Below are 24,311 nucleotides of genomic sequence, written 5' to 3'. Positions count from 1 at the left end.
TAAGAAGCAATCCTAACTGGTCCTCCCAGCATGTGCTAGTCCCCAGTCAAGGCCAAGATCGTGTCACTGCCAGTGGTCCCTCTTACCACAAGGCCGAGTTTGGACCCTGCAAGGCTCATGGTTCCAGCCGACTGGGGACTCTGTCTTATGAAATACAGGAAATACAACACCTCCAATGAAGCAGGCTTAGGAAAGACCAGGGGTACCCAGTGCCGTCCACGTCTACTGACGGCTCTCTCACTCCTCGGCCCTTCCAGACATCCCAGGATTCTGTGAGCATTTATTTGCTAGTGCAGAACACTGACAGATACATTTTTATATCTGGTGGCAATTCCCCAAGAGGCTCGAGAAAACAAAATCACCCTTAAGAAGTTAACTACCAACACTGGATGTGACCGTTTTGAGGGCATCTGGAAGAAATTCCACCCACAGTGCTACAAATAACAGTCTGGAAAAGAGTTCCTACTTTAGGCCCTGGGTCCGTGCTGCCTGGAGCAGGGAGCATCCCCTTCTCTCCAGCAGAGATGGGAGAGGCCAAGGGAGCCCCCCGCAAACAGCTGTTGCTCCCCAGCCAACCTCCTGTGCCCAGACGGCCTGGTCCAACCCCACCGTGCTGTGTAAAAAGAGAGTCGCGCTCTACTTATCCTCACATGTCTGCCTGGGGTACGCACCATGGGAGGTGCTGGCGTCGGCATGATGGCGGTGGGCGGGAGGGCGTGGGGGAAGGGCGTGAACGTGTGCTGGTGCGTGTGCTGGTGTGTGTGCTGGTGCTGGTGCTGGTGCTGGTGGAACTCGGTCCGCAGGTAGGGTGGGGGGCCCAGGGAGGCCCCGCGGTCAGCACTCTGAGAGGCCAAAAAACGTGTGTTCAGTTCCTGTCGCAAGATGTCTTGCTCTGGAAAAGAAGAACAGGAAGAGGGTGACACCTTTTCTTGGGATGGTCATTTCCTTGAGAACAGGACATCCAAGTAGTCACTAGGCAAGGCGACAGGGCTCTCAGGAGCGCAGCGGGGCCCTTAGTGGAAAGGGACAGCCGAGCAGACGGAGGACAGTAAGGCCCAGTCACACTCTCTGGTCTCTGTTCGGCTCTCAGGGACAGGCGGTCCAAGGACAGAGTCCAGGCCGAATGGCCAGAGGTCAAGTTTCAGCTCTTTTCCTGCCAGCTGAGTGACCCTGGGTGTGGCAAATCACCCACGAGTGCCTCAGTTTCCTCATCTATCATGCAGGGACAATAACTCTGCCTGTGCTGTGGGTTTGTTTCGAGGGTTAAGAAAGGAACCTATTTAAGTGCTTAAGAGCAGTGACTGACTGACTAATAGAAGTGAGCTGTGGATACGGCAACATGCCACGACAGAGCCCTCACACCCTCTTCCAGACTAAACCTCTGCTTTATAGCTCTCTGTATTAGGGTACAACTTGGCCACAACGAACCCAAAGTTGTGCCACTTGACCTGATTAATACAGGTGAGGAGAAAAGAACCCAATATCTAGCACTAGGTGTGCCCTTAACATTCTGGGATATGTGGCCACAAAAAGTGCATCTTCTTCCCTACCCAAGGTAGAAGGCCTTATTTAACTAACAAGGATGTGACCTGAAAGAGACATGGGATGTGGAGGGCTTTTGTCAAGCTAATGTGAGTCCAGGTGCCAGGGCCCAGACGACCTGTGCTTTACCGCTTAGTGGATGGACTTGGTCAGAAGAGCCTCTCTGGCAGTGTCCGATTCCAGGACACGGTTGTGCCAGGGTGGGATGGGTGTTGGTACATATTTTTGCTGAATCTCAGCCCCCAGAGAATCGGAGAAAGATTTACAAGAAGACATACAATAAAGGAGAAAATCGTGAGTGGCTAAAACCTAGCCATCAGGGACAACAGAGACAGCAGGTGAGGCCTCTGGAAGGGAGAGTGGGAGCACGGAGAAGCTGGGACAGCTCCTCCATCCTACCTGAGTAAGTGCTCCCGGCCGGGTGTCCGGGCACCTGCAGACTCCCTGATGTCAGAGGTGGTGGAGGAGGCAAGGCAGTGGGAGGGGCAAACATATTGGGGTGATGTGAGTGTGCGGGGGGCGGGAGGGTGGGCGTGAAGCTGTGCAGGGGGCTGTGGTTGGGCAGTGACAGGGGGAATGGGGAGGCCGAGGGGTGGTGTGAGATGTGAGGGGGGGCGGGCTGAGTCTTCGCTGGAGTGCTGCTTCTGCTACTGCTGTTGGAATACCGAGAGGGGAAAAAAAAAAAAAAAAAAAGAGGTAAGCAAGTTATTTTCTTAAAAAACCCTATCTCCCTGCCCAAAGTCAGTCACCACTTTTTCTCCTGCTCCGTCCATTTTCCATTTCTCCCCTGTGTGCACAGAGCCTCTGCTGAAATCGTAGCTCCTCTACACTGCCTCCATGACTGCAGACACAGCACAACTGGGGCTGCTACTCCAAGCCATCGCCCATCACCATGTCCAGACAGCTGCCCCCTCCCACCTGCACCAGCCACACTTCCTATAGGGCAACATCAGTAGAGAGGCATAAGCATGGTGACCTGGGCTCGCCCGGTCTGTCTGCTGCCTCTTGAATGAAGAAGCACAGGGAAGGGGGAGTCAGAGAGCTCAGGTGCCCCATCACCTCTATGGTCTGGAGGCCACAGACTCGGCCTTGGGGTCAGAAGATGGGCCTGGCCCCAGCAAAGGCAGCTTCCCTGCCCTGTTGCAGATGGGAAAGAGCAAGGCCCTCAACCGCCACAGTCACCAGGCTGTCACAAGGAAAGCACTATCAAAGTCACCAAGCGTGGGGGCTTAGAATGACAAGCCCTGGGACAAGCAGGGGTGGGCACCACTGGGCCCTGCACCCTGGGTCTCCGTCTCCCTCTTCCCTGCAGGTCTCCTCGTGCTACTTTTTAAACTTTCCTTTGTAATCTGGAGAAGACAAGGCAGAAGAGGGCCTGGATCTCCATGGAGGACCTCCTCTTTCCCTAAACCCACTGAGTTTCTTCTCTACGCCTGTGACCCACCTGGAGGGAGGAAATCACGATGGAAACGCCTCGGACCAGATCCCTCCTTGGTCCCCATCTTCCCGCCCCTGGAGTTGCAGGGAGATGTGACAGGGAGGCCAGGAGCTTCCCTTCTTAGACTCTCTTAACATCCCAGGACCCCCCTCAGTGTCCGTTCCCTGCCCCTGACCAGGGAATGGTGGGGCTCCGGGGCACGGCACCCTCAACTCCCCCTTCCTTGAACCTTCTTCTCCTCCCCGCCTTCACCCGCTCGGGAGCCTCCGTAGGAACGTAGCTCTTGGCAAGGTCCTCATCACCCATCCTCAAGCCGCCCCATCCCGCCCTCCTCCCGGGAGACGCCGCGTCCCCTGCCTCTCGGGCCCCTCCCGTCCTCCGTCCCTGCCCCGCGGAGAACACAGCGCCCGCGGCCCCCTGCCCGCCCGCGCGAGACCACGGCAGCGGGCAGGCGGCTCACCTGAGGCTGTGGAGGCTCAGGCCGCTGCTGTTGTAGGCGGACAGCGGCTGGGGGAGGCTCTGGGCGGAGGGGTGGGCCTGCGCGGGCGGGAGGGCCTGGGGCGGCAGCGGCCCGGGGGACGGCGGCCGGGGCGGCCGGGGCGCCTGCGGCGGCGGCGCGGGCTGCGGCGGGGCCTCCGGGGGCGCGGGCGGCGGCTGGGCGCCGGGGCGCGGGGGCGGCGGCGGGGGCTCGGCGCGCGGCCCCGAGGCGGGGTCCGGAGAGGGCGCTCGGGGCGGGGGCTCCGCCCGGGGCTGGGGCGGCGGCGGCGGGACCTGCGGGCGGGGCTCCTTCGGCACCACGGGCTCAAAGGTGGGCTCTTTGCCGCAGTCCTGGCTCTTCTCCTGGCTCCTCTCTAGACCCGACACCTTGGGGACCATGGGCCCCGCATCGTGGCCGTCGTGTTGGGGTAGCGCGCCGACGCCGAGCTCCGGATCTGTGCGGGGGGCGGAGAGAAAAGCACAGGCACACGCGTGAGTGGAGGCCGACGCCGGCCCGGGGCAGCGGTGCCCTGCCACGCGACCCGGCCCGGTCCCGGTCCCGGCCCGTCTCCACAGCGGGGAGCAGCCGTGTTCCTGGGGGAGAAAGGCCCACCGGCCAGAGGAGGCGGCCTTCCAGGAAGCGGCGGCCACCAGACTCTAAAAGTGAATGTTTTCCTTAATCTTGACAAAGTCTTCTATGCGGCAAAATTCTGAAACAACAGCCAACAAGTGGATTCTCCCCTTTAAAAACAAATATACAGGGAGATCAACTCGATGATGGGTGATGATGTAGAGGGGTGGGACAGAGAGAGGGTGGGAGGGAGTTGCGGGAGGGAGGGGATAGGCGGATATATGTATAAACACAGATGATTCACTTTGTTGTACAGCAGAAACTGACACAGTAGTGTAAAGCAATTATACTCCAATAAAGAGCTTAAAAACACACACAAATATAGTTCTTGACTATACAAAGGAGAAGTATTTTCAGCAGCACACGAAGCCAACGTTATTTAGCCCCACAGATGTCTCTTCCCGGCCTGGCCTCCTTTCTCCTTTCCATTCTGACTGACATTTGGAGAAATAATTTTTTATTTAGCAAGGGCTAAACTTCCGGTCAATCGTCAGAGCTCCTACTGCTCACTGATGATCCCAGCGTTTGAGATCAAAGGTGTACACATGAATTTAGATCAATTTACTGTCAACTACACATGCTTGAGTTTTTTAAAGAATTCCCTCTAGACCACTGCAGGAGTCCTTAGCCTAGTGAGGACAAGGGGTGTGAAGCTGGACCTCAAGACCAAGCCTGGATGTGAAATGTAAGTCAAATTCTACAGTCACTAATGAAATGTACACAACAGATATGAATGTGAAAATTCCTATATGAATCTGAAAGGTATGCTTCCCTCCAAAGGTCAAAAGATCCATGCCACATCTAGTATAGGGGTTACCTGATTATCCCATAAGTCAAACTCCATACAAGCCTCTCACAGAATAATGGAAGACAAACATGGCATTGAATACAACGAGGTGAACTTCTTTACAAGTAAGTACTTTTATATACATCTTGGGGGAGAAATTACCTTTCCCACATTTTTGTGCTTTCAAAAAAAAAAAAAATCCTTTTCTCTTATTATTACACAGCTTAGAAACAGGAAGAGGATAGATCACAATATTCTCTGAAATGAGGGTGTATTTCAGGTATTCCTAAATGAACTACCACATGGGCATGAGCTTTCTCTTCTAATCTCACTGTTATCAAGTGTGAAAAATACATGGTATTGTATTCTCACTGGTTCTATTAGTTTCTGTTGATGTCCTCTTAAGTATACCCACTTGTCATTTTCTCTTCCCTGGAATTTGCATCAAAGCAATCCATTATATTCAGTGTTCTTTTAGTAGAACAGATCAAACCCATAACATGCACAAAAGCAGAAACAAACAGTGGGTTTATAAACAAAGCACATTTTTCAGCTAATATGAACTTGTCTGTCCTCAAGCCCCACACACCAGTGTGGAATGAATACACTAACAGAATGCCAAGAAAGCCCCCTCTTCACATGGCTCAGGTACGAAAGGATAAAGCTTGCGATGGAGCTGGTGAAAAGTAACTCTAGACTTCTGACATCCTACTCACATGCATTTCCCTCCAGTGCTGGCTTCAGAGCCTTCCTAGGAAGATCTCTGCTTATGGTAAATGGACATTTTATGAATTTTCAAAACCTGAGGGCCGCGAGAGAACAGCAAGTTCCTGGTGTGGAACAAGCCACAAGAACTCCTACGTCACAAAGAAAGACCCCTTATCTGCAGACACCCAGATCTCAGGATGCTGGCGCTGCTTCCATTGCTTTTTCTATCATTTTCACAAGATTTTCCATAGCAATTATATGAGCTCACCGAAAACCACAGGCTTCATACACTGCAGGCTGGGTTAGTTAGGTCTGGGAAGAGAGCACTAGCGCCCTGGAAATCCTAACAGCACACAAAAAAGAGAACTTCCTTGATGAGAGGTTCTAGGTACCTAAGCTGGGATTCTTCCTGCTCTGACAGCTAGTTGAAGATTATTATGCTTTTGTTACAAATATGGCAAACGTACAAAATGGAATACATTCCTATGCTTTTGTACCAGTTTGTTCTCTCTGGATGGGGACGGTGAGGAGTAAATACATAAACGTTTTCTACCTCGTTAAGTTTACATTCAAATTCATAACCTCCCTCCGAAAATCAATGTCCAGACAAAGTTTCTCTCTGACATAAAAGAAAGTTTCCTTTCCAAGGGACACTACCCAGAAGTTATTATTTAAATTTATTTATGCCAGTATGGAAGCAAAATAGAAATACATAGACAAGCGTTTCATCTATCTAGCTTGACTATATTTATCTCCTTGTTCTTTATCTGATGAGCCTCTAGAATTTGGACAACACAGCCGAGTCTGCAGGAGGCACAGTGCAGGCTTGGGCTTGCTTCCCACGGCTCCGTAAAGGCAAACAGAGTTGGCTCTCATGTCTCCTCTGCTGTCGCATTGTCTCAGGACCAACCCAAACCCAGCTAGAGTCTGGGGAGTGCTGCCGAGACTGTGGCAGGTTCATTGTTGTCCATGAAGATCAACAAGGCACACAGGTAAGACCAAAACCCCCTCTAGCGAACCCTACAAATTGGTAGGGAACTGTCTGTGATGAATGGCTCTGGGAACCAAGAAGCACAGACTATTGGAAGAAGACCAGAATCTGGGAGACCCTCCCAGCACTTCTCAAACTTTACTGTGCACACGAATCCCCCGAAGACAGGATTCAAAGGCAGATTTGGATTTAGCAACTTTGGGGGTGAGTGGGGCTCAAGGGCCTACCTTTCCGAGCATTTCCCAGGTGATGCTGATGCTTGGACCATTCTGTGAGTAGCAGGGATGTTATCCAACCCTCTCTGACTAGATGGGGAATAAGCCCAGAGAAGTTAAGGAACTTGCTTGCTGTTTAATAAACCAGAAGCAGAGTTCTAGTCCTAACTCTGCCACCACTAAGTGCGTTTTCTCTGATTTACCCAATGCTGCCCCTGGAGAAGCAAAAACCCTGCAACAAAGCAGGTAATGATAAATCCAGGATTCGGTTAAAATACTTAAGTACAGCCAGATAGTGCAAAGGGTTAGGAAAGCTACAAAGGGTTGCTGGAAGACAGCCCTTCAGCTCAGTCTGAAAGCTATCCTCAGTCCATCAATGCCGGTGCTGCAACCTATAAGCAAGGCAGCGACAGGCTGGAAGGCTGATAAGAACTCTGGGGCTGAAACTGTTCTACAACCTCCCATTTACTCCGGTCTTGAGGCACAGGTTAGGCGCCATGCATTTCTGTGGCTTATTGGTAATGCATTTCCTCTTCCTTTCAATTATTCAATAAATGCTTCTTCCCAGTTAAGCTCTTCCATCCTGACAGTCCATTTGTCTTACTGAGCTTCTCCAAAATTGGCAAGAACACATTAAAAAAATTTTTTGTTGTTTGGTATTGCCCAGTGTGCTCTGAATATGCCAAAGGAAGAAATGTGCTGAGGTTGAAAGAAATAAGAACGTGCAAATTGACTAGTTTTATTTAGAAGTTTTATTCATTACATTTTGGGGTTTTAAAATTTCTCTTTTGTGTTTGTAAAAATAACATCACGCTTACAATAAAAGATATGCAAATCTGAATTACACTGTACAGTAAAAAGGCTGAATGTACTGCATGTAAATTATATCTCAACAAACTTGACTGAAACACAATAATTTTTTTTTTTTTAAAGTTAAGGGTATATTAGGAAAAATGTGCTTGATTTTGCTACAAATTGGATACAAATTCTCTGGGAGAAATGGGCTCTCTTTTACTATAACTAGCTGCATATAAATCCTGTAACCTCTGTGAAGGGCAATGTGGCAACTTTTAGCCAAAAACAAAACAAAACAAAACAAAACGAATGCAGTTCCCTGGGCCTGGCAGGTAAGGATTTGATCTATAGACACAGTGAAACAACATCATGATTTGAATCAAACAGTTGGAAACAACTCAAATGTAATCATTAGGGTTCTGGTTACATATAAATTTCATACATCCATACAGAAGAAAAGACTGCAGCTGTGCAAATGAATAAGGAACCCTATATGTGCAATGCAGAGCATACGCTAGCATTTATGAAAAATGGAAAAGAATAAATATTCATTTTTACTTTATAGATAAAGAAGCTCCAGAAGAATACCCAAGAAACCAATAGCAGTGGGTTACCTGTTTGGGGACTTGGGAGGAGTAAGAACTGGAGAGACAGGGAACTGAGGGGGGTGGGGTATTTTACTGTCTGCACACATGCATATTTAAATTCTTGAATCATGTGATCATGTTACCTGTTAAAAATGTTAAAATTGGTCTTATGTTTAAAAACAGTCTGAGCAAGGGAAAAAAAGCAAAGCAAACAAAACTGGGAATTTGAATAGTCGTATGACGCATAGGCATGGAGGGTATATAAAATAAGAAATTAGAATGCACACATTTATACTAATAATTTTTTAAAGAAAATGGATTTTATGAAAAATATAAATTACTAAAACTGACTTAAAAACAAACAAACCCGATCATAAAAGTAAACTGGAAAATGACTGCATATTAACACCCCCTCAACGGAAAAAAGGTACCAGGTGCATTTCGTGTTAACAGACAATGTAGACTAAACCTTTAAGAAGCTAATGATTCCTGTCATTTAAATTGAAAACCAATAGCAAACCTACAACCAAAGAGGCAAAACTATTGTTTACAAAAAAATGTAATTATCTAGCTGGAAAACACAGACAACCAGGTGAAAAAATATGAGAACTAATGAAGAGAGCTCAGTAAGGCATCCAAATAAAGAAATGCCACAAACATCTGTCTCTTTTCTACACACCAGCAATAGTGAAAATAAAAAAGAATCCCCTTTACAATAACAAAAATCATATAGCACTTGGGAATGAACCTAACAAGAAAATTATAGGGCCTATATTTTCAGAAACATAATCCCCCTCCCCCCAAATGCTTTCAGAATCTATGTTTGAAGGTGTTTTATGATGCAATAAATAAATGGGGCGGGGGGGGGGAGAGAGGGAGGGAGGGAGGGGAGTTAAAGGTCAAGCCATGGAAGAGGTAGCTCTTAGAGGAGACCACCCATTGGGGGAGTTTTCAAAGTTTGTTGGCTTATGTTTGGCTGCCACAATGACTGGAGGGTATTAGTGGTTCTCAGGGAGATCAGATGTACCATGATATGAAGGGAAACCTCACACAATGAGCGAACATTTGTGCAGCTGAAAAACCTAGAACCTGTTTTTGCAAAGAAAGAAAATAATTTTCTGCATGGTTTTAATACACACTGGGTTTTCTAGGAATGCAACTATTGTATGTTGTTATGCCTGCTGTGTTATGTCTTGCTGTTGAGTTGTTCATCACTTGGGAAAATCATGACATCAATGGTAAGGCTGATCCTGGTATCCGAATTACCACAACAGCCATATTTCTACATACAGATTCAAGCATCTGACCTTTCTTGTCTTCTAATGTAAGCAGGCATCTACGTACTTAAAACATATTATGTTGTTATAAATTTCTATTTGTTTCTCCTTTACATTTCATTAAAGGCTTTATATATGTTTAAAAACTGTGTATAGATAAGCATATTAACCATATATTTTGCTCCAGAAATTAAATAAATAATAAGAGTGTATTATAAAATAGCTCTTGCATTACACAAAGGCGCTGGGGGTGGTGGGGTTGAGATTTGATACACTATGGCCCTGTGATGGACTGCTCTGTTTCTAGAAGTCCAATAACTTACTGCAAAAATGCAGCCACTAGACTTCCCAGGTGGTGCAGTGGTTAAGGATCCGCCTGCCAGTGCAAGGGACATGGGTTCAATCCCTGGTCCGGGAAGATTCCACATGCCTTGAAGCAACTAAGCCTGTGTGCCACAACTACTGAGCCTGTGTGCCACAACTACTGAAGCCCGAGCGCCTAGAGCCTGTGCTCCGCAACAAGAGAAGCCATGGCACTGAGAAGCCTGCGCACCACAACGAAGAGTAGCCGCAACGAGAGAAAGCCTGCATGGAGCAATGAAGATCCAACACAGCCAAAAATATAAATAAATAAATTTATTTTAAAAAAATGCAGTAACTATCTGAAAGTGTTGCTGTGGAAAATAAAAAGTCATGTTAAGTGTGTTCCACAATGTATAGCACAAAATAAGTGGCTGGTGTTCCAAAACTACTGTAGAAAAAGATTTAATTTCATGGAAAATATTTCATGACAAAATTACTTTAAAATAAAGTGCATTATTTTCAATATGGTTTCAATACTTAAAGTTATCTGTGTAAATGCATACATATATGTAAAAAAAGAGATTAGAAAGATACACATCAAAATGTTAAGTGCAACCTTTGAGAAACAAGGAAAATAAAGCTGATATCAAAGGAAAAAAATGTTAACTGTAATCCCATCAGCCAGAAATAACCATTGATTCAAATTTTTTAATTTGTGCTTTTTTTAACTTTCCAAATTTTCTATAGTGAATATGTATTACTATTGTAAAAGAGAAGAAAGGGATTATATTTTAAAAAGAGTTCCTTCATGGACAATACACCTCCACCATTTAAAGAAGCCAACCAGGAAGTGATTGTTCAAGTCTCTTTAAAGTGCCTTACCTACGAGATGGAGTTTTTTAAAAAAAATCTGTTCACCCAGAGGACAGATAAGTATTTCTCTCTCAGAAATGTGGCTAGGATGTGGTGTGTATTAGCCTTCCTCAGTGTTTCTAACTGGTTCTACGTGGTGTATTTGAACAGAGAAGAAACGGTGAACACTGATGACAGAGAAGGAAGAGGAGGGAAGCGGGGGGAGGAGCAGGAGAAACACTCTCCCAAGGCTAGTTTCTGCGCTTCTGGTCTTTACACTTGATTAGAAAGCCCTAAGAGGGCTTGCCCACTACAGGGTCATTATTGTAGCAAACATGAACCGGCCTGAAAGGCATCAGGAAAACCTTCGGGGGCACTGGCTGTTAGGCAATGTATCTACCCATCCATCCATCTGTACCTTTTTGAAAGTTTGATCCATATCATCTAAAATTGGACAGGTCCTATTTTTAAATTATTCTATCTTCTAGTTAGCTTTTCTACTTATTTGTCCACATGTAAGAGCCACAAAAGCCTCACCACATGGAAAGAATGAAGATTGTAGCCAAACAAGAAAAAGAACCTAGACTTTAAATTGAAGTGGGAACATTAATAAATCTTGAAATGTGCAACACCAAACAGCCCAGAGACATAGAGAAGCGTCAGATTCCTGTGAATCTACACGCCATTATTTCAAGCTACTAGCAACATCCATTCTTTAAACACACTTTCTGTTGTCTGCTCTGTGACCTCAGACAAAATCTCCTCTTTAGCAAAGGCTGCATGTTTTATACTTATTAAAACGAAAACTGCATTGCTGAATTCATTTACCAATACTTTGAACTCCCCCCATGTTTTAGGTGCCACCTCTAAAACTTTACACGCCAATGGTGTTTGTCCGAAAACAATCTACCTTCTCTAACCTACACTCCTCTTTATTTTCCTCTTCTCCCTTTTTTCTTCAAATCATTAAAAAGAGACCAGTTTGTTCCCTTAGCAGATTCAATTACTCGAACGAATGGAGGGATGACATTCAGTCTTGTGGCTCTTCTTTCTCGGTCTCTGAAACTGTACAAATAAATTGAGGAAAGCCCACTGTTTGTTCAAGGCAAATTAATTTTCAAACACTGCGAGAGTGGGCGATCAGGGGGATGATGGGTGCTTGGCAGGGCTCAAAGAGATTCCATTTTGTGCTTGTCATTTTGTGTAAACATTAATTACCATCTGGGAGGCTCAGCTCTGGGCTGAAGTCTGCATCACAAACCTCTGAGGGCCTCCAGGGTTCCTACCTAGTAAAAGCAGAATCCTAAATAGGAAAAACTAGCCATTGCATCTGCCAAAACACCAGCAGCCCACGGGGAAAGCTGTTTGGAGCCCAGCAGATTAGAGGTTGCTGTTCTTAGAGAGGCTAGTTTGGAGAGCATTGAGTTTACCAGATTAACCTAGGACAGGGGTTAATCTGACAGGGATTAAAGGAAAGTCAACAGACTGCAGTTGAGCACACTTAGACTTGATTCAAGTTTATTCCTTGTAAACCGCACACCCAAAAGCATCCATCCTTAAGAGGATGTCCATGTTCCTGATGTTTTATGACCAAAACCTCTGCCTTCAAAGGGGAGTATTAACCTTGGCTGTTCAGACTAGAGCCCAACAGAATGGCTTCCACCTACAGCACGAGGCACCTTTGCAGGTCAACCTGGGCCTGCAAACATTTTCTGTCTTGTAGCTTCTGGCAAATAAGAGCAATGAAGGACCATGTTGAGGAAGGACCAAAATCAGAAAGAGATGAAAGAGGCTGTGATCTACTGGGGGTGGAGATGGGCGGATTACAAAGTCTTTAAAAAACCCAGGAATGTCAAGGTCATATATAATTCTCCTTGTGTTTTCCCTTCATACAAGGAAAAAGGAATTAGTATTACTTCATATGCCCAGCACTGGGCGAGGTCCTGAGGATACAAGGATGAATAAAGAACAACCCCTGCCTTCCAGGAGCTGGCAGCTGAGGACGCAGAACACAGAGGGAAAACACATGAACCAGCAGTCTGGAAACCTGTGGCCTTCACTTCAGTGTCTGCTATCTGCAAGTTTCAGAGAGAAGCTTAGATAGCCAGAGCTAATGAAGACAGCTACTATATTTTACTGACTCAGAGCTACCCATGGTAAGGCACTTTGTGACACTTCCTGCTGCACAGGCTCCAACGATCAGTCTTAGGCCCAAATCAACTGAATCATGTTCTGGGCTGTGTAGAGACCCGACAAAACATGAAGGATGAAGTCTCCAATCGCTTCCCAGAACACTGCAAAAACTCCAAACGCCAGTTTTGGAGAGAGCCCACGCTTTCGTGTTTTGGCCTCAAAGACACATTCCCATTATTTTCCCTTGCATCCTCCGGCCAGCCTCAATGCTCACCAGCAGGTCTCTCTGGGCGAGATCAGCCCCTGCCTGGTTTCCCTCGCCCGTGCCCCTGCCGCCCACTCCCGGCTGTGGGTCTCAGCTTCCCGGTCTGTCCTCCTCAGCCTCATGTGGATGTTGACCGAGTGCCCATGTGACACGGTGGACTCTGCACGTGCTCACCCCAAGCACAACCAGGATGACTCAACGCTTGACATGATGCTTCTGTGTCTGTACACCAGTACAGGGGTCCCAGCAGGAAAAGGATTCTAAGAGGATTTTCAACAAAACACGCGGGCTCCTGAGTGAGGAGCCAACCTAAGGACGAAGCCCATGTGCAGTAAAAGCCGCAGGACACATTCCTTAGACTCAAAGACAACCAGGAGACGGGCCCTTGGTTTATTCTGGAAAATTTCCAAGAGGTGGGACCAAGGCACTGACATGAATTATACCTTTAGATGTTCGGTTAAAAAAAAAAAGTCTTCCTAGCATCTAATCATCCTGCCTTTCACATTAAGAACAATCAAGTGAGGATATGGGGGAGGAATACAGAGTGTCATCTTTCTGAAGGCAGCCCTCCCTCCAGTATTTTCGTTACTAAGTACAAGTAGAGGACTCAAAAGCTGTCAAGCTCACAGAGGCTCACAGATCTGTTTACAGATCTGCCGCCTTCCTTGCTGTACTGCTGTCCACGGCTAACTTTGAACGGCATCGGCTCACGGCTTCATGTCTGCAGCCAGAAGGGGCAAACATCGTGAGGGTCATTTGCCCCTGGTCACCTTCTGAAGCAAGCAATTCTTTGCTGTAATGTGTCCTTGCCGTTTTATCTCTTAACGGAATAAGCAGTTTTTCTTGGATCTGTGCATGTCTGTTGTATCAATATGTTTACGATGCTTCGGGGGCTATGGAATGAGGCGTCTACCTAATAACATTCACCCTTTGAAAGCTTCGTGCGCCCATGAAAGTTGGCAAGTGACTGGCTCTAGGTTAAACCCTATTTTCAACACTTTGTACTTTACCAGAGATTGTTTTCTCAAGGACAAAGATAAAAGCCGCCGGCACCAAAGACCTCCTGAAATGTGATCAGTCACCCTACCCCTCCCGCGTTGTACACTCTGACTGTGTGTCATCTGATTTCAGGCACAGATTAGACAATCACTGAGACCCGTTTGGTAGAGAGGCTGGGTGGGGTATGCCATGTTGGCAGGTAGGAATTTCCACCTATTGTAGCCCAGGCTTTTTCCTCGGCTCCCTGGACCGCCCCACCCCCAGGTTTTTTCCTGACCCCCTGCACGCAGGGCTGTGGTGGGTGGTGTGTGGTGTGCCCGCCAAGCTACGGTTGCCCCACGTTCCCGTCAACACTGCTGCAGAGCCTGCGAGAGTACCCCCACTCCATCCCTCTAAAATGGGAGGCACCTAGCCTTACAGGACAGCCCTGTACTGACTTCCTCAAAGTCATCCTCCCGTCAGGGTCCAGGCGTCAAAAGGAAGGTCTCAAGTTACTCTAGTAGGAAGGAGTAAAGCAAATCTTTGAGATTTCTCACAGTGGCAACAAAGTCTTTCTGTTCTGGAGGGAAGGGAAGAAGGAATCACAGGCACCAAGGCAGGTGGACCGCTCTGCCCTGGGCTCTTCCTGTGCCAGGAGAGCTGGGGAGGGGGTTGGGGGGTGGGGTTAGGACACAGGAGGAACATCAGGGACCTCAGTCATTTTTCTACCAAATTCACACAGCTGTCACTTGGTGAGTAGCAGAGTGTCATCAGATGTTCCCCCAGAGAGTGGCTGGAAAACTCCAAGGAGCACTCTCATCCTGAGCTCCAAGGTCGCGTGAGAAGCGGGCTCTGCCTCGGGCACTGGCACGTGTCCTTCGGCAATGCGTGTGCCGCTAGCACCCAGACATGCCTGTCTGGACTCCTGAGCACAGGGCACAAAACTGCTCCCAAGTCTGTTCCAACAACCTGCTGTGACCCTGGGGACTGGGTGCTGCACAGCCTGTGGCCCGTCTGACTGGCTCATGGGGGAGCACCACGCATGCTGCTAGGGTGAATCCGTGCAGGATGCGATTGTTCTGATATCACGGAGCCTTTGGTTCTTTAAGGGAGAAGGAGCAGAGAAAAGAGGACTCTGACAGCTTCTCTCAGTAAGTTCTGGCCTTTCTGATCCCAAACTGTCCTCCATTTTACACCATGACTCCGATGAATTCCACAAGCTCGCTATTCCAGCAGTACTAGCATCACCGAGGGTCTTGTTAGGAAGTTAAGTTCACAGCCCCCATCCACGTGCATGTTCAAGTCTGCAAAGCACTGCTCTGTAGCACTGCTGGGAGTGCTAAAGAGCCTCGGGAACCCCACAGCTGACAGGGTGCCATTCGCGAGGCTGCCAATGCTGCCATGCCTCCATCTCCCAAGACCCATGCCTGGAAATAACTTCCCGCATGCCTTCCTCGGGCGGGTTCTCTACCAGCACGTAAGCTGCTGCAGGGGTGGGGTGGTGGGTGGTGCCTGTCTTGTCCACCAGATCAGGAGGCACCTCCAGCACGGAACCAGCAGCAGTGAGCTCCCACTCGTGGTGACGTTTCCCATCCTGGCTCCATGCACGTTCCCTGGATCACTCACCATGTAGAACAGGGAGTTAGAGAGTCTTGGCCCAAAGCACGACCATGTGCCATCTTGAAGGACCCCACGGTTGTCATGCAGAAGAGGAATTAGGTCTATTGCAAATGGTACCACGGGCAGAACCGGGACCAAAGGACATAAATATAACTGTAGAAGAAACGTTCAACCTGAAACAGCCTGGACTGCTGTATGGGGGAACAAGCTAATGTGCTATTTTACTTCTCACTGGAAGTGTCCAAGAGGACACTGAATGACCAGGACATAAGTTTTGAGGAGTTAGTCACGCAGTGGGAAGGGGCCTGGACTGGATGACTTCTGAGAATCCATGAGCTCCCAAATAAGGTACTGGGAGCACACTCCTTGGGAGAACATCATTTCTTTACTTTCCTTGACCTCTCCAGAACCCAACCTTCTAAAATATTTCACCTGTAGATTAATAAACACTAACTCCTTGGTTTGTACACATTTTAATCAATGCCACATCTTCAAGAGTTACAAACTAAGAATCTCTACCCCAGATGACTATAGGTATAATTTTCCTTAGGAACAAACGAAGTGAGTTGGCTTATTCCCAGCTGCGATTTTTGTGAAGTTGAAAGAGATTTTTAAAAATGGACTGAGAGGCGTGTTGTGCTGTTCCCTATATTCGAAATATTTTATCTTTTTCAAAGGATAAGTCAACCAATCCTTAAACTGACTTTCTATAAACAACCCATGTGATAAATGCTTGTTAGGAAAAAAACATCCCTTGCTATATTTTCAGTTGCCATTATTTCATCACTTGTCATTATTTCACAGTCTTCACTGTAGCACAGGAAAAGGAAATATGGTCAAGTATAAAATCTGAAGCTACATGTCTATAAAGTTTGGGAAAGCAGTGAAGACGGGGATGACATTAGCCTATTAGAAACTGGAACCCCACTGGGTTCCATGGTGTAAGGTCAGCACTCTGAGCTCTGAAACTGCCTTTCTGCTTGAGTCACCTTTCCAATCTGAAATGCTTAAAATCACCCTCTAGAAATAAAGAGTGGGAAATTATAACTGTCCTTGGATAGAGATGCAGCTCGAGTAAGTTACCAAAAGAGTACCTCCTCTCAGTTAGAACCATAATTGTGGAAGGGAAATGCTGTCAGACAATGAGGTTGAGGCTTGGGACACATACTGTCACAATGACTTAAGCCCGCCCGCAAATACCTCAACTTTATGTTCAGAGATGTTTTCAAAACAGAAGGTAAAAGAAAGGTAATATGGCATCTGTTTGTTTCCTCTTCAATAGCTGGAGGACCACGTCTGCCTGGTTGTCCTAGATCCCCATCCCCAGTGCAACAGGACTAAAATTGAGCCCATCCCCTCCCACTCTGGATTCTCCATTCCCATCACTGAAGCTCAGACTCACAGATCAACCTGTTTTCATTCCGCCTTAACAGGAATCAGTGGCTGGGCGTGAACGCTGCTTATATAATGCCATTTAACACAAAGAAAACAACGGTTATAGAATCTGCTGTTCCTTAGTGGCCTCAGTGAGCTTTTAAAATATAAATCAGATCATGCTGTCAATCCCCTCCTTAAAACAGTCCACAGCCACTATGGAATATTGGCGATTCCTCGGAAAACTAAGGGCACATATCTGACAAAACTTGAATTCAAAAAGATACATGCACACCCATGTTCATAGCAGCACTATTCACAATAGCCAAGACATGGAAACAACTTTATGTCCAACAACAGATAAAGGACAAAGAACATGCAGTGCATATACACAATGGACTATTACTCAGCCACGAAAAAAAATGAAATAATGCCATGTGCAGCAACGTGGATGCAATCAGACATTATAATACTATGGGAAGTGAAGTAGGTCAGAGAGAGACAAATACCATATGATATCACTTATATATGGAATCTAAAATATGACACACATGAACCTCTCTATGAAACAGAAACAGACTCAGGGACACAGAGAACAGACTTGTGGTTGCCAAGGGGGATGGGGTTGGGAGGGAAGGATTGAGAGGCTGGGGTTAGCAGATGCAAACTATTACATACAGGATGGATAAACAACAAGGTCCTATTGTATAGCACAAGGAACTATATTCAATATCCTATCTTAAATCACAGTGGAAAAGAATATATAAAAGAAAGTTTATATATATGTATAACAAAATCACTCTGCTATACAGCTGAGATTAACACAACATTGTAAATCAATTATACTTCATTAAAAAATAGATTAAAATAAAATAAAACTCTCCAATGGCTTCTCATCTTACATAGAATAGACTCCCACCCCCTCACCACGGCCGACCCCTGCTGCACTCTCCCTCTGCTCCTGACCACCCACCACCCAAAACCTCCGTGCTCTCTCCATTCTCACACGTGCCGGTGCTTCTGAATCCCACCCATCAAAGTCCTGTTTCAGCCACACCTGGCGACCACCCGAGCCCTCTGAGGAACGTCTCTTCTACATACTTAATGCCCGTGGGACTCACTAGGCATTTGCTATATTTTGTTATTGGTGTTTTAATACACATAATTAATTTTTTGAGAGGTGGAGGAGGGATCTCAAAATCTTCCCATTTATTCAATCCCAAACGCAATGCCTTCCATAGAGTGAGCAAACATTGAAAAATGTTTGATTTCTTTAGCCACATAATAATCAATTTACAAAATCTATGCAAGTTTTTTTATATTTGCAATTCAAAAGGGGAAAAAAATCACTATAATGAGAAAAATGCTCAATAAACAATTACACATTAAGTTGAAAAATCATGTCTCTTCGGAGTCGTTTCCATAATTGAACATTATACTGCAATAAAATAACAGTATATAACAAACAAATGCAAAATAATTGGAAGCCATTATGAAGCTTAAGGATCCATTTTCGATATATAATAAAACTAATGTTCTATTTTGAATCATAAAAGATTCTAACAGTTTCGGAGTTTTGCATAATAAAAAACCAGGGCAATCAAAAGCATACAATGTTAAAGGAGAGAGATATATATTAATAATCAAAGGTAGGTAAAGCTTCTTTAGATATTTGCCCATGGTCTACATGCTGGATCTAAAGTAGTCTACAGACATCACAGACACAGAGAACGGACTTGTGGTTGCCAAGGGGAAGAGCGGGTTCTGGGAGGGATGGACTGGGAGTTTGGGATTAGCAGGTGCAAACTATTATATACATGAGGGTGAGTGAAAAATTATCCACACTCTGGTTATATTAAAACTTCTGTTCGCTGCAGTCTTATCAGCGCTTTCTGTTCAAGGCTACTGTCTCCCCAGTCACTGCTGTGCAGGTGTGAATGTGTTACATCAGTTCATTTGTAACTGTGGTGCGAGCAAAAATGGATGCCCCATTCATGATTTGCATGAAAGAAGAGCAGTGCGCAGTGACTCGTTTTTTGTGGTCTGAGGGCGTACACATCTGCAAGCTTCTGCCCCCATTGTCGACATGCTGCAGAAACTTCGTTTTGAGGTCTTAAAGCATCCTCCCTATAGCCCCGATCTTGCTCCATTGGACTTTCATCTGTTTGGTCCCCTGAAAGCAGACCTACAAGGATGAAGATTCACTTCTGATGAAGTGAAGACAGCGGTACATCCGTGGCTCGCAGCTCAGCCTAGAATATTTTTTAATGAGGGAATATGGAAGCCTGCTGACAGATGGGCAAAGTGTATTGAAAAGCAAGGAGATTATGTAGAAAAATGATGTATTTTCTTTTCTTTTTTAAAAAATTAATTCATTCATTACTTTATTGGCTGCATTGGGTCTTCATTGATGCGTGTGGGCTTTCTCCAGTTGTGGTGAGCAGGGCTACTCTTTGTTGTGGTGTGCGGACTTCTCATTGCAGTAGCTTTTGTTGAGAAGTGTGGGCTCTACGTGCTCGGGCTTCAGTAGTTGCAGCACGTGGACTCAGTAGTTGTGGCTCTCGGGCTCTAGAGTACAGGCTCAGTAGTTGTGGCACATGGACTTAACTGCTACGTGCCATGTGAGATCTTCCTGGGTCAGTGATGGAACCCGTGTCCCCTGCATTGGCAGGCAGATTCTCAACCACTGTGCCACTAGGGAAGTCCATATTTTCTTTTCTGAAAGTTAGTTAAAATAAATTCTATAGCCAGAGTGTGGATAATTTTTGACTCACCCTTGTAGAATGGAGAAACAACAAGGTCCTACTGTAGAGCACAGGGAACTATATTCAATATCTTGCGACAAACCATAATGGAAAAGAATATGAAAAAGAATGTATATATATATATATATATATATATGTATAACTGAGTCACTTTGCTGTACAGCAGAAATTAACACAACATTGTAAACCAACTACACTTCAATAAAATAAATTTTAAATATAAGTATAAAGTAGTCTACAGACTTTATGAGTACAAGTCTACTTTTATATGCACTGAAAAAAATAAACAATAAAACATAAACAGTTGTTATTTTAGTCTGGGGGACAGTTATGGGGACGTGCCAGAGGATTTTTACTTTTCACCTTCTACAGTATTTGAATTTTCAGCAGAATACTGGCTTTAAATCCAGAAACGGTACAAAGTTAAATAACTGTGCAATCAGCCTAATACATTCACTATGAGAAAATCAAAGTAAACATTTTTAATTAGCCAAAGAAAACTGCTAAAAGCTTAATAGAAAAATTATATAGCAATGAAATGCCAAGGAGCAATGAATGCTAAAAAGAATGGTACCTGGACAATGACAGAGTCCAAAGAATATGGGGTTGAAGGAGGAGAGACACGTTTTGTCCTGGCACAATAAAAATCTCTATGATTGCCAAATACAATCAGGGAACACACCCACAGACAGCATAAATCAAACTGGGAGATTATGAAATAAAGACTTATAAAATAAGGAGACTTCTCCAATAAAGCATGGGATAAGAGTTAATTTTTTAAAGCTGCAAAAAAAAAAAATTCACAAACTGAAAATTTAGTAGTGAAATCACAAGTTTCCTGAGGAATTGCATCACTGAAATGGACCTGGAGGATGATGAAAAGATAGTAAAATAGCAGATGAGTATCCACCTAGGAACACTTTGAAGAGGAATCCTGCAATAAACTCTGCTCCTTCACCTGACCACAAGCACCGCTTCAATCTGAGATCTTGATTCCGTGGGAGAAAATCAGCCCTCTGAGGACTGCGGACCTCTGCCAAGTGATGATTCCCACACAGGATGCGGGCACTTCAACTAACAAAGACACAAAGAGATCAGAGCCCAAATGACAGGGTCTTAGGGTTCTTGTTGCTGTTTTCAATGTCATCGTCTTCAGCTCATTGACTGTCCCAACCTCTCGTGGGTCCCAACAACGGCACACACCCTGCAACCAGGTGGGACTTAACAGCCGGCTTGCCACACTCGCCCTTGTGCACAGAAGCCATATTGGCTACCTGAATTTAAATGTACCTCTTTCTTAAATTTCCTCCTTGCTCAGGAGCCAAGGAAGGCTTTCAATCCTAAAGCAGAACTGGAGGCCACTCTGAAGTCCTGACCTTAAAGGCAGCATAGAAAGAGCAAGATAAAACAGCGGGCATTAATCTAATGTCCCCACACCGAGAATGCGTTTGCCCGTAACCTCGGTGGCTTCAGAGGCCACTGCACAGAGAAGCAGGTCCACCTCACCACGGACAAATGGCCACAAGTCATCCGCCCCTGGGGAATCTATTTTTAATTACTGACATTGGTTATGTTTCTTTAGATACTGATTTACTCAGGTCAATAAATTACTTTCTCCCAACAACCACACTTAGGACAAATGACTCCAGTTAGAATTTGGTGTTTTCCAAGCATTGAGCCTAGAAATCAAAGATCCCCTGAGGGGGGGAAAAATCTATTTCCCAGGGCCTTCCAAAAAGTGAGGAAAATTTGAAAATGCTTTGCAAACAGTAAGGGCTCAAAGTATACTCATCTCTTGCAAAACACAGGAGGAGGGGGAAATTATCATTCACCCCACACTTTTAACTATGTCCTCCTGATCTCTTGAGGTGTTACCCGAATTCTTTGCTTCAAATTTCTGAACTCTAGAAATGACTATCGCTCCCTGTAAAAGTGGCCACAGCCAATGGGTCACGAGGGTCCCTGTGAAACCTGTGGACCTGGCAACAAAGGTGTCCTTCAGATACAATTTTCCAAAAGGTCAGTGTTGGGGGTTGGGATGAGGGGCACAGACATAAACAAAATAAAACCCGTCAACTGGAAAAGAAAGCATGTCTTGACCAGAGGCAATGACATCTTAATCCTCTGGAATGCACCACAAATTCCACACACAGAACCGGGGGTATTTTCCCCTCAAAATCCCAGATCAACTCACGGCAAACGCTTAAATCTTTTTTAGGTACAAAGCAGCACAATCTTCTCTCTGCCCTAACACAGACATGTAATTACAGAGCACAGAGTCTGAAGAAGATGCACCTTGGTGAGTCTGTGTAGTATCAGGTTTTATAAAGAACAATAACAGAACAATGGGAAGCCTATTATGAATGGTAACTGGGCTGGCGAAACTCAATAAATAGATGGAAAAGTGGAAATAACGTTAAGTTCAGTTTAGATTTCTCCCTAAATGAAATAGAACTGATACCTCCCTATGACATGATTTTGAGAAGCAATACACTATAGTTCAAAAATTAACTGGATTCAAGTTCTGCCTTTGCTACTAATTAGTCAAGTGACTTTGAGTAAATCACTTCACCTCTCGGAGCCCTGGCTTCCTCAACTGAATCAAAGAGAAGGCTGAGCCGCCTCAGCTCCGGGGTTCCTTCTAGCTCCCAAGGGTCTGTGATTCTATGGGCACATCAGTGTATTCTCAGTTAAGGCCATCAGCAAGTCACACACATGTACAGATGAGGTGAAATTTTATTTTTAAACCCAAAACTGAATGGGCCCAATCCAAGTCTTTGCCAATCCTAAAGAAACCCTCTCTTAAATAGACACTAACTGAAAAGTCAGAGCCACTCAAACTCCAGCTTGCAGATTTTAGAGAAACCTGCTCAATGTGACAAGGGACCAGACTCATAAAACACTCTCCTGGCTGAAGGGGACTCTGGAAAGTGGCTGGGTGAGTCAAGTCTGTCTCTTTAACATTTACTGTCATTCCTTCTGGTGAAAATACGTCAGTCTTTAAGGCTACGGAGCTTCTTGAGAGTGAGCAGGTGTTATAACTTCTGTGTCTTTATATTCCCAGTGCCTGGAATACTTTAAGAACACAAACAAGGTTTTACTCATCGAGTGAATAACAGAATGATGCTGTAATGCTGGCTTTGAAAGTGCGAATTTGTGCCAGTGTGAATGCTGTGTTTGCTTATGTGCAATTCTGTCCGTAAGAAACCCTAGGTGAAAGCAGAGAGTGGCACCTAGCTGAACCGAGTCCATGGGACTACACGGCACTGCACAAGCTTCAAACCCCCACCAGCGAGCTCAGCTCACCGTACACACTGTGAGTCGCGCCCATCCACACCAGTGCCACGATCTTCCCTCCGGTTTCAGATAGCCAATGTCAGGCCCTTTTCAAGGTAAATGCTGTATTTATTGGAACACATATATTTCTTAACCACTTAATGTGTAAAACTAAGTTACTATTTTTATAAGGTTCCTATCTCAAAAAAAAAAAAATCTGTTACTGATGAAATTTGTGTGTCTCTAAACCATTTTCCCCGCAAGCCCTGTAGTTTTAATTGTTCCGTTGTGCACAGCACAGTGGTTTTTCAGGAATACATCTGTGACGTTACCACAGAACTGACTAACAGTGAAGCAAATTCGTGACAGAATGAACTTTGTCTTACAAAGAATGTCAAAGAACAGGCCAACAGTCAGTCTGGGGGAAAGTTTTGGGTGGGCTGCAAAAAAGGCTTTCAGATACTGCTCTCTACAATTTACTTATCAGTTAACTTATTTATTAATAAGCAAATGTAGAGAGAGAAAATATTTTTGACTCATTCACTCAACAAAAAATATATTAAGCACTTAACAAGAGCTAAGTGCTGGAGAGAGAAGACAAAAATAATAAGATAAGGATGACTACTGGGTTTCCCTGGTGGCGCAGTGGTTAAGAATCTGCCTGCCAATGCAGGGGACACGGGTTTGATCCCTGGTCTGGGAAGATTCCACATGCCGAGGAGCAACTAAGCCCATGTACTACAACACTGAGCCTGTGCACCACAACTACTGAGCCTACGAGCCACAACTACTGAGCCCATGTGCCGCAACTACTGAAGCCCACACACCTAGAGAAGCAACCGCAATGAGAAGCCCGCGCACCACAAAGAAGAGTAGCCCCCACTCACCACAACTAGAGAAAGACCGTGCGCAGCAACAAAGACACAATGCAGCCAAAAATAAATACATAAATAAATAAATAATCTTAAAAAAAAAAGATAAGGATGACTGTCATGGCAGAACTCATAACTGAATGGAAGAAAGACATAAACAGCTATAATGCAATGTAGTGAAAGCTCTAATAAAGGCATCACAGAGTCCTCTGAAATTGCAGAGGAAGGAAGAAGTAACTCTTAATGACAGAAATATGAATCCCCAAAGCTTAACAAGCTGAAATCATGGGTTAAGAGAAAAACAATTGGAACTACAATAGCACCAATTGTTAAGTGTATACCTAAAACCTTCAGGACTGCTAAGCCTTGCCTCTCCTTTCTTTTATTTGCACTCTCTTTGCAGAAAGCTCCAAGTCGGTCAAAAG

The 24,311-nt window shown here is 45.4% G+C and overlaps 1 protein-coding gene across 5 annotated transcripts in view; it reads right to left on the bottom strand.

Annotated features, from left to right (window-relative positions):
* AUTS2 (activator of transcription and developmental regulator AUTS2) overlaps positions 1-24,311 on the bottom strand; it is a 1,103,682-nt gene that overhangs the window by 22,951 nt on the left and 1,056,420 nt on the right. For 2 of the 5 annotated variants that reach the window (XM_057695932.1, XM_057695933.1), the window contains exons 7-9: positions 3,441-3,912; positions 1,942-2,195; positions 672-892 (exon numbers count right to left, since the gene is read on the bottom strand). In XM_057695932.1, the coding sequence (XP_057551915.1) occupies positions 672-892; positions 1,942-2,195; positions 3,441-3,912 (947 nt within the window). Of the gene's footprint in view, positions 1-650; positions 893-1,941; positions 2,196-3,440; positions 3,913-24,311 lie in introns of all 5 variants that reach the window. The other 3 variants (XM_057695931.1, XM_057695934.1, XM_057695936.1) reach the window with 3 other exon arrangements.

This window comes from Hippopotamus amphibius, chromosome 9 (assembly GCF_030028045.1).
Source record: "Hippopotamus amphibius kiboko isolate mHipAmp2 chromosome 9, mHipAmp2.hap2, whole genome shotgun sequence".
Taxonomy (NCBI): domain Eukaryota; kingdom Metazoa; phylum Chordata; class Mammalia; order Artiodactyla; family Hippopotamidae; genus Hippopotamus; species Hippopotamus amphibius.
The sequence above is the reverse complement of the archived record's forward strand: the minus strand, read 5'-3'. Positions and strand labels throughout refer to the sequence as shown.